Source organism: Myotis myotis, unplaced genomic scaffold, assembly GCF_014108235.1.
Source record: "Myotis myotis isolate mMyoMyo1 unplaced genomic scaffold, mMyoMyo1.p scaffold_m19_p_1, whole genome shotgun sequence".
NCBI lineage: Eukaryota > Metazoa > Chordata > Mammalia > Chiroptera > Vespertilionidae > Myotis > Myotis myotis.
In genome coordinates, this window is record NW_023416313.1 from 44,412,162 (window position 1) to 44,423,155 (window position 10,994).

Consider the following 10,994-nt stretch of genomic DNA (forward strand, 5'->3'; position numbering starts at 1 on the left):
GTGAGATGGGCCAGACATGCCCTGGAGACTTCCCTCAGTCCTTCCCTGGCTGATCAACCTCCCATGTCTTTTCCCTGCCCCAATCATGCACCAGTAGGGTTTCTCAGCCTGGTCTCAATCTGGGACCCCTCAGGAGAGCTGGTTTTGGCCTGATGCCACAGGCCAGGTGGAGGGACCCCATGGGTGCATGAATTTGTGCACCAGTCTTCTAGTATTAAATAACTGTAGAAGTTAAAAATTAAATCTTGTACATCTCCTTTTGATGTTGCTGTACTCTATTCATTGTCTGCAATAAAGCGGCTCTGACAGTGAAACGGTTTGAGTCCTCTGAATCCTTTCAGCAATTAAAAACTTAAGGTGATGATTTTAAAATTAACACAGGCTGCACAGAAAAACTGTACCTCTGAATATAAAGAGAAGAAAATGAAGCAGAATTAAGCTGCAAGTTTTCTATCATATCTTACTCTTATTTTTCATATTTCACCCCAAAAAGGCTAAAACCATGCATTTCACAATAGCATTATCCAGCCACCCCACAGCTTCTGAGGAAATCAGGTCCTATGCCCTATGATTGAATTGCATTCAAGTTCAAAAGTGAAGAGGTGATTCTGCATTGGTGTGGCCCCACAGGGAAGAAGAAGCAGGTAGACATGACACTGTAGAAAAAGAACATGATTTCAAATGTAATATATATTTAACTTTTTATTTAAAGTAACAAACATGCACTGAGAAAAACTCACATCTATAGTAATAAAAGTTTAATATGCTAATTAGACCGGACAGCCAGATGACCTTCCTGACATCCTTCCAGATGACCTTCCAGATGAAGCTGGGGCTGCGAGGGCCAAGCCGCTTGCACGAATTTCATGCATTGGGTCTCTAGTATTAAAATAAATTATTACAAAGTATTCATCACCCAGGTTCATGACAATAATATCTTATCACTAGCACCTGAGAGCACTCCCTCATGTTCCTTATATAGATCTATCTACCCTCAGAGAAATCCTAAACATGTCTAACTTATTTCCCCAGAAATTAATATTTGATAAATCCCAATAAGTCAATTTATGGTTTGTGAACTCTGTTATATTTTGTGTTTGGTTACTGTCATTCAATAATATTTATGTAAAATTAATCTTCATTGGTTTGTGTGGAATTGCAGTCATTTTTGTGTGGCAGTATAATACTCCATCCCACTGTATATTACAATTTATTTATACAAAATACTGTGGATTCACATTAGTGTTGATTTTAGTTAAAATATGAAGAGTAATACAGCTAAGAACATTGGGTACATATATTTAGTGCTCATTTATATTATTTCTATTTGCTATATACCTGAGTGGAACCACTAGTCATGAAATAGGCAAATGTTTATCTTGGACAAAGACTGACACTGGTTTCCAAGGTGCTCTTGCCTGTTATACTTACATCAGCATTTCTTAATATTCCTTTTGTTTTTTTTGGAAACACTTGGTCTGGCTTTTTCTTTTTCTTTTTTCATTTTAGTCATTCTGATGATTGTGTCATTAATTCATTATGTTTTTGTGAAGTGCCCATTCAATCGAATCTATTGCCTATATACTATTGTATCAGTTGTTTTTCCTACTGAAATATTCTCAATTAAATTTAAACAAGTTAGAGACTGGATCCATGTGAAGAGTTATGCTTGGCCATGCCAAGTTTGTTATATTAATTAGATACTCAAGTATGGAGGCCAAGAATTCAAGTGGACTATATGAGTTTGGAGATGAGGATAGACGTAAGTTTAAAGCTATATATTTAGATGCTTTCAGACTATGGGAGGATTAACGCCATGGAACTAAACAATATCAGCCAGACTAAGGCTAACTCCTTGGGTACTCCATCCCTAAAAGGTTTGGAAAAAGAAATATCAGAAGGGAGACTTGAAAGAAATGGCTAGTGAGTTAAGAGAGAAACCAAGGGTTAGACAGGTTTAGGATTTCAAATGAAGAGAAGCATATTTCAAAAAAGAAGGGATGATCAAGTCTACCAAATAGCACTGAGGGGATGGTTAACATGAACACAATTTAACAAGATGAACATTGTTGGTGACTTTGGAAAAATAAGTGATTTCAGTAAGAATAAAATTTGATGGGAACAGATTGATGAGAGAATAACATATTAGATATTTTAAAAGGCAGCATAGATACTTCTATGATACCGTCCTAGAGTAAACTAAAGAACTGGGAGGTGTTTGGAGGTGTACTATTAAAGGGAGAAAGCGTTTTGATTAAAGATGAAAGATATGATAGCATAAATTTGGTTTGCACTTGATCCTGAAGGTTAGGAAAACATTGGGAATGCAGAAAAGAGGGAATAATTGCTAGAGATGAATCATTGTGTGAACTCAAGTGGGTGGACTTGATTGTACAGTACAGGAGTTGGTAGAGAAATAATTCATCACAATGAAATAATTACCCCACAGTCAGAGACAATGAATATAAGAGCTTCTTGCAGGTCTTTTTTTAAATCATTGATTTAGAGGAAGGGGGAGAGGAATAGAAAAATCCATGAGAGAGAAACATCAAATCTAATGCCTCCTGCTTGCCCCAACTCTCTTCCCCACCCCGCTGGGATCAAGTCCACAACTTGGGTATATCCCCTGACTGGGAATCAAATAGGCAACCCTTTGCTATAAAGGATAGTGCTCAACCAACTGAGTCATACCACACCAGCCAGGTAACTTCCTGTAGGTCTTTGATTCTTGGGCATTGCTGGCTAAAACCACATAACCCAGCTCATTCTGACTGTGGTACTGGCTCTTGTTGCTCTGATATAAGTCAAGTCAGTAATATGGTGCCGCGGTGTTTCCATTCGCAGTGCATTAACGTACTGTGCAGTGCACGAATCACATTCAATCTTCAATCACACCCTTTGAATTGGCTCTTATGTAGATGTGGAAATTGAAGCTCCAAAAGAGCAAGTAAATTTAAAAGCAACACTTAGCTACTATGTTGCAGATCTGTGAATCAGGTTTCACATTTGAAACTATTTTTCAGGAGGATGACCATAAAATTTGACATCTAATGTTATGTACTTTGGAGGGTGAAAGGCATAGGTGTAATGGTTTAAACTGGGACTATGGGTGTAAAACAAGATTTTCTAGAGCAAGCACAGGGTATGATTTTCTTTTCCTTCACTTTTTGATATCTTTTATATTCAATTCAAAACATTCTATTTCATTTTAATTCTTTCAAGGCTATTTTTAACAATAACTATCTAAAGTTAACATTAAAGAGATAATTAGGTTTTAAAAATTATAATAAAGACAGAAACACTTAAATATGCATAAAATATTAATTTATTGAAATGACTGGCTTGGAAATAGTAATAATAAGCACAATTCCAGGAACTATTTTACACATATTTTAGGTGTAATTATAGTATTTCCAACTGAAAATTAAAATTCTGTGGTACTTTTCAAATTAAAATTTGGAAAATAGAGGTTATGAGTCAAAATCAAATTAAGACAAATGCTATATAATACATAAAATAAAGAAATACATTTTTATTTTTCCATGTAGAATCATTAAAGAATTGTTACTTTTTTTGATAGCATGATACAAAGATTGAAAAGATGCCACATTTCTAGTCACAGTCAATTCTGTGGAATAGAGAACAAATATAGAATTAGTTATGTTATGTAAATCACCATACATATCTCACCGTTTATAACTTTGGCATAACTAATCCATTAGAGAAATGTTATTACAAATGCACCATGTTGTACTCTATCTTGCATATAAAATTTCTAAGGACCAAATAACATTTAACTTGCAATTGTTTCAATATCTAGTCTACCATAATTACTAAAAAGTTTGTATCTTAAAAAATGTTCCCCCTTTTAATCCTCACACTGAGACTCATTAGTTTTATTTTGACACATGAGTTAAAAGACAATATGTACATTTTGAATGTGATAAAACAATTAAAATTTATGGAACCTAAGTTATATAAATGAAAACACAAGTTGATTTTTAAAAAGAGTTCAAACATATTTATAGTAAAGCAGAAGAAACTTTTAGTTTTTTTCTAAAAATGATGATAAGCATACGGACATAAGCACTTGAAATTAAACCATTCAAATCAGTCAATAACACATAATTAAATTAAAATACAAAGATACATAATTTCAGGTGAGTACATAGTAGTCAACTGTTTAGGTGTCTATGACACACTGATAATTAATAAGTAAGTTCATATATTGATGGAATTTCTTACTACGTTTAGCTTATCCAGGACAATGAAATATAAAAATGTATTAACTATAAGCATAATCAGTCTAATCTCCAAACTCCCAAAGCTTACCAAAAGTGAAGGATGAACATTAATTTTGAAATCCTCTTAAACCTTGAAAAACAAAACAAGATAAATAAATTACAATTCACTTTTTGGCAAGTACATTCCTTCTAAAAGTTCTGAGTAATGAAATAATCATCTCAATTGTCTGCTCTCCCATGTACATGCATAAAAACAAGATGTGAATAAAAGCATGTAGAGAATAGATGTTCACAAGGAAACTTCAAAATTGTATAAAAGAACAAATCATCTTTATTCCACACGCAGATTATCAAATTTAATTCTGGCTTCAGTAAGCCTTAACTCCCTTTGTCTCTTGTCAAGAGATTGATTAAATCAGACTCTGAAATTATTTCTTCTCAATACTCAGTATCTTCTACACAGAAAAATAAGAACAATGATTTCTAAAAATCTTCAATTACTCCTACACATTGGTATTTAGGCGGAAACATGTTTTCTAGGTTATTTTATTGTGTAACTAGTGTTGAGAATCCTTGATCTAAAAAACTATGTGTATTTTTGGATCCATCAAATAGTCATTTATACTTTTATTCTGGATCTCTCACAACTTCTACTCTCATATACACATCATGAATGAAACAGCAGAGTTAATAAGGTAGGACTTACTTGTTGTAAGTTGTAAGCTGGGGCCATAGGCTGAGCCACAGGGTAGAACTCCCAGTTGAGGTCAAACAGAGGCTCCTGCATAGTCATAGCTCTCTGGGGGTAGGTCAGCAGTTGCTGGGAAAGAGGCAGGACTTTGGACTGAGGAAGGGAGACCAGGGACTGAGTGGGAAGCATGGGAGTCTGAAGAAGAGGCTGGGGGATCTGGGGCATCCAGGGCTGGAGCAGAGGCAGAGGAAGCTGTGCTTTGAGGTCAGTGAGGTTTGGGATCTGGCGCTGAAGAAATGGCACTACTGGAGATTTAGGCAATTGCATCACATTGCGCTTAGGAATGATGGTCTCCTTAGTATTGGGGACTTCCATCACTTCAGGCTGAAGGAGAGGCAGCACCATAGCAGGCTGGGCAAGAGGCAGGATGTTTTGTGGAAGGACAGGGTAAGGCATGGGCTCAGCATAAGGATAGAAAAGAGGCTGTGGCTGGACAAAGGAGTGGATTTTGTCCTGGCGTTCATCCTGGAAAAAAAAAAAAATCTTTAAGTCCAAGATTCAGCTATAATTGTCATTCATGATGAATTAACCTCCTCTCTATTGAGGAATCCTGAGTGAAAGAGAGAAGGAAAATCTTTTATTGATGCCGGTTAAGAAATTATTTGGGGACATATGAAGACAAGTTAAATACTCATTGAGGGATTTTCTCATTAATCCACCCCCTTCATAGGTGGACCCAGATCAAACTGAAATCAACGTTTAGGGATTTCAAGCTTGTTTCTCCTTTCTGAGTTGCCTTCAATACCATGGCTAGCTGTACAGTTTGGTGCTCAGCGGGCATGAACTTTTCAATATAATGCGATAATTGTAAACCAAATTGTGTTCATATAATGAAGGTTAATTTTGAAAAGACTTTAAGAGGAACATTGCCAAGGTTTTCTTCTATGTGTTTTAATGAAAAGTAAATCTTAATTGTAGGAGCTGCTTAACACTAGCTAACTTCTAGTACTACTTTCCTTAGTAGATAGTCATTATTGCAAGTCTTTAAAGAGGCATCATTTTGTAAAATCATTTTGGTATAAGTTCCAAACAAACCCAACCCATTGGTACAACAGAGAAGCTGAAATATTAAAATTACATAAATAAGTTAGCATACATGTAATTTAATTAAATATTTTTCTGTAGTCTAAGAAAATCTTATTTTTAAGCAAGCTCTACTACTTAATAATTGTGTGATATTGTCACACAATTGTGTATTCAATTGTTCTGTACCTCACTTCTCTCATCTGTGGAATAGAAATTCTTTTATGAAGTGTATGTATTCATCAATGTTAATATAAAAAATAAAATTTTAACATAAGTCATTGAGTACTTACTATGTGCTAGCTCATCAACCTAAGAGATTATTAATATTCTCAGTTTATAGATGAAGAAACTAAAGTGCAGAGAAACTTGGGGCCAAGGTTATACAGCTAATTAATTATCAAAATAGAATCACCATATTTCCTCACCATTTCTTTTATCACATATCTATATTGAGAATAAGTGAACCTAGTTCCCAGCCTGGAAATGTATCTACTATTGTGTATTTATGGAAAACAGGTACTCACCATTATTATAATAAGCAAGTCAATAATTATTCTTAAGTATTTAGTCTATACAAGTGGATTATGAGCTTAAAAATGCACCTATGTCTTAGCAATATACTGTCAAATTTTTATATCTTATATGACATTTATTTTATTATAATTTTAGACTGAAAATGCACATATTTATATGTATTATATTTTATAATATTTTTGAAATATTCTTATCATGAACAACTTACCTCTTTTTGCTGCTGATTGTAATTTTCGAACCTCTCAGGTTTCTGCTAGAAACAACATGAAAAGAAATAGTAAAATCTGTGAAAATCAAATGTAGAAAATATATACATTTAAATATAAAGGTTTACCCTCTCCCCTTTTGTGGTATGTAAAACTGAAACCCATTACCAGAGGGAAGAGGGTTGGAGGGTAGTAAGACAAATGAGGCCAAATATATGGTGAAGGAAGATGACTGGACTTCAAGAGATAGGCAAACAATGCTATATACATATGATGTATCATAGAAATGTGCATTTGAAACCTATATGATCTTATTAACCAATGTCACTCCAAAAATTTCAAATAAATGAATAAATAAACAAATAAATAAATAAATAAATAAATGTTTTTACCTTGTTGATGTGGGTAATAGACTCCTTTAGGAAAATAAAAATAAATATAGGTTAAGTTTTCTTAGAAAATTTTTATTTGCCAATATGAAACAGAAAATGAAGGCATTTAAAAGGTTAATGTGGATTTCTTTCTTGCCAACATCATTAAAAACACAGCATAATTACTGAAACTTATATGTTGATCTGTTCTGCACAAGTCTGTTCTCTAAATACCATAGATGAATGCAGTCAAGAAAGAAAAGAAAGTTAGTGAACATAGTACAACAAAAAGCATTTAGTAAACTCTAATTTTCCTTCTCACTATGTTCCCTTCCTATAAAAAAAACTAATGACCTTTAAGACGCCATCTGATTCTGAAAGAATAAAATTCGTTAATAAGAAATTATAATAAGTGTTAATACATTCTATCCATTACTCTTAGTTCATTGGTTATGTTCAGATTTCAAATGAATTGTAAGAACTAAATACTTTCCCTATGATAACCTTTGTGAAGAGATAAAATATACCTAGGTACCAACTAGCAGGTGACAGACCACAAAAGTGATGCAAGTGTAAATATCTGCCTGACTCTCCCAGGCATATTTAAGACTAAAACTAAGTCTCACTTTTCTGATTTACTAAAGTGACTCCTGTAATGACAAAATATGTCCTTTTGCATGTCTGCCCACCCCTTATATTGCAATTCTTTCCTATGGGCATCTGCTTTTCAGTCTGTACCACAGCTCCTAGTCGATATCTAAGCCGCAGAAGTGCTCAATGAATACCAAAACAGTGAATGGGGTCAGTGTGGAGAGAGCTCCAGTCATATAAAAGGAGTGTAGCATTCACTTAAAGAAGCGGGTGGGGCAAGTGACAAGGTTCAAGTAGCAGCTAGCATAAAAAGCATAGAGAATAGGGAATTCTGTAGACATTTATTTTGTCCTTAAACATATAATGGAAATTTACATCAAAACTTACATGTCAGAACTAGCTGCATTGAGTTAAGCGCCCCAAAATAACACAATATAAAGAGTTGCTAGCATTTTACTGTCCAAAATGGAAAATTCCCTCAGAATGAACATTGTCTTACCTCACTGCTAGAAATGCTTTCTATCGTCTGTAAAGAAAAATACAAAATCAACAACTGGATCATCAAAGGCTGTTACTTTTTTAAAAGAAATGTTTTATTGATATTACTATTATTAATCCTCACCCGAGGATATTTTTCCATTGATTTTTAGAAAGAGTAGTAGAGAGAGGGAAAGACAGAGAGAAACATCGATGTGAGAGAAACACATCGACTGGTTGCCTCCTGCACACGCCCTGATCAGTGCCCAAGCCAGGCAGGAGCCTACAACTTAGGTATGTGCTTTTGACAGGAATCAAACCCAGGAACTTTTGGTCCACAGGTCAATGCTCTATCCACTGAGCCAAATTGACCAGGGTTTTTATTGATTTCAGAGAGAGAGAGAGAGAGGAAGAGAAAGAGAGAGAGATGTGGGAGAGAAGCATCTATTGGTTGCCTTTGTCTACTGCCACCAGGGTTCGAACCTGCAACCTTTTGGTGTATGGGAAGCTGCAAACAACTGACCACACCAGCCAGGAAAGAATGTTACTAAGGATGGTTAGAAAAATTTTCTCTGAATAAAATATCTTACCTCTCTGGATACACTGATTTGTTCCTTCTGTAAAGGAAAAAAAAAACACCATTTAGTTTCAATAGCTATCTTATTTTTCCTACTTACTTTCTACCTTCTTTATACAGAACTATCACCTTCACAAATTTAAGAAATAAAAAATGTATGTCTTTTGAGAACCTTAAAAGGTAATTGTGTTTTATGTCTTTTATATTTGACTAGAGGCCTGGTGCACAAAAATTTGTGCATTTGGGGGGTTCCCTTAGCCCAGCCTGTGCCCTCTTGCAGTCTGGGACCCCTCGAGGGATGTCCATCTGCTGGCTTAGGCTCGCTCCCTGGGGGATTGGACCTACGCTGGCAGTCAGACATCCCTCTGGCAGCCCAGGAGCCCCTGGAGATGTCCACTTGCCAGCGGGGAGCAGGCCTAAGCTGCAGTCGGACATCCTTAGCTCTGCTGAGGAGGTGGGAGCGGCTCCCACCACCACTGCTGTACTGGCAGCCATCAGCCTGGCTTGTGGCTGAACAGAGCTCTCCCTGTGGGAGCACACTGACCACCAGGGGGCAGGTCCTGCATTAAGCATCTGCCCCCTGGTAGTCAGTGTGTGTCATAGTGACCAGTCATTGCCAGTCGTTCTGCTGTTAGAGTCAATTTGCATATTACCCTTTTATTATATAGGATAGAGCTGGTGCATGGGTTAGGGCCGGCTGGTTTGTCCTGAAGGTTGTCCCGGATCAGGGTGGTGGTCCTGATGGGGTGCTTGGCCAGCCTGGGTAAGGGGCTGATGGCTGTTTGCAGGCTGGTCAAGCCCCCTGTAGGGACCCTCACCCCATGGGGGTATGGACAGACTGGGTGAGGGGCTGATGGCTGTTTTCAGGCTGGTCACGCCTCCCAGTGACCCAATCTCCCAGCCTCTCCTTTCTTTCTCTTATTTTTTTTTTCCAGCATGTATTTGGGATTTATTTATCTTCTATAATTGAAACTTTGTACTCTTGAGAGGAGTCCAGTGCCACCCAGGGCAGGTGGGAAGCTTGGCTTCCTCCATCGCCATAGGCAACCCAAGCTTCCTGCTCCTTCCAGCTCTGTGGCTGCTGCCATCTTTGTGACAGAGTGATGGAATGATGGTTAATTTGCATATTACTCTTTTATTAGATAGGATAGTTCTACTTGTATATTATTATTTTATCTAAATGAAGAACAATTTTTGATGGGTAACAGAATGAGAGTTATTTGAATTTTATCACTTTTTATTCTGAATATAAATATGTTTATGATGATTATTATTGCCTGGTTTTCCACCTTCTGGATTTCTTTGGGTAGACACAGGTTGGATTTGGCCCATGCCCTAAGTTTCATCATCAGTTTCCTCACTGTAATAAGATATATTTATCTAGGTTGCACATACAAGCAAGATACATTTTCTGCACTATTACTCTTTTCTATTTGATGTTTGTGTCTTCTTGTTTTGTCTGTGGCTAATTTGTTTGTTTTTTTGTTTTCGGTGAGAAAGTGGTGTAGAAAGCATTTAAGCCACATTTTCAGCCTTATAGGACACGATTGAAATAGTGAGGGAATATAAATGATTTTCTTAAAAGTATAGAAAACAACTTTTGAAATTCTGCTTTATTTGTAAATTTAAAATATTGGTGATGTTATCTACACATGAACAAAGAATTCACTATAAGTTAATCATTTATAGATTTTCTTACCTGCTTTGCAAAAGTAAAGGCCACCAGGCAGGCAAAGATGAGGACCTTCATGTCTCTCAAGTCCTGTGAATGAGAAAATGGTAGTATGGTTGTCAATCTAATATATTGTCTTAATTCAGTAAGGTTACTTTTCTTATAAGGAAACAAAGATAATTCAATGTCTTAATTTTAGAAAAAATAATAATAGATGTTTATTATATAACCAAAATCAATATCTTCTATGGATTTGTAGTCTTACATATCAATTTTATACTTCAATTCCAGCCATTCAGACTTTTCAGCTATCACCTCTACCCTACCTCAATACTTTTCATCTTATTCACAGTACCATATGCTGTTTTTCTTTTCTGAAAACAGGAAGAAGTTTTAAATATTTATATCTATTTTATTAATTGAGTCATTTATTAAAAAATAATAATATTTATTTAGCACCCTTTATTGCCGGATGCTGTCCAGGATGTGGGTTTACCGCAGTGAACTAAATATTAAAGTCTCCACACTGATGTATCCTTGGACTT

General features: G+C 35.8%; 1 protein-coding gene across 1 annotated transcript; it reads right to left on the reverse strand.

The window, feature by feature from the left end:
• Positions 1-4,368: 4,368 nt before the first annotated feature.
• LOC118664915 (beta-casein-like) lies at positions 4,369-10,527 on the reverse strand. Its single transcript, XM_036326053.1, has 6 exons — positions 10,477-10,527; positions 8,223-8,249; positions 7,154-7,177; positions 6,764-6,805; positions 4,951-5,460; positions 4,369-4,374 (listed from the first exon to the last, which is right to left on the reverse strand). Exons 1-6 carry the CDS (start codon positions 10,525-10,527, stop codon positions 4,369-4,371), a joined length of 660 nt encoding a protein of 219 aa, XP_036181946.1.
• Between the last annotated feature and the right edge of the window lie 467 nt (positions 10,528-10,994).

What these genes read in the sequence shown, in the direction of transcription:
- LOC118664915 (XM_036326053.1), bottom strand. Translation starts at nt 10,527, where the DNA reads ATGAAGGTCCTCATCTTTGCCTGCCTGGTGGCCTTTACTTTTGCAAAG. An exon ending in CCTTTACTTTTGCAAAGCAG is followed by an intron (nt 8,250 to 10,476) that starts GTAAGAAAATCT and finishes TTTTCTTTACAG; the next exon opens with ACGATAGAAAGCATTTCTAG. An exon ending in ACAATCAGCAGCAAAAAGAG is followed by an intron (nt 5,461 to 6,763) that starts GTAAGTTGTTCA and finishes TTTTTTTTCCAG; the next exon opens with GATGAACGCCAGGACAAAAT.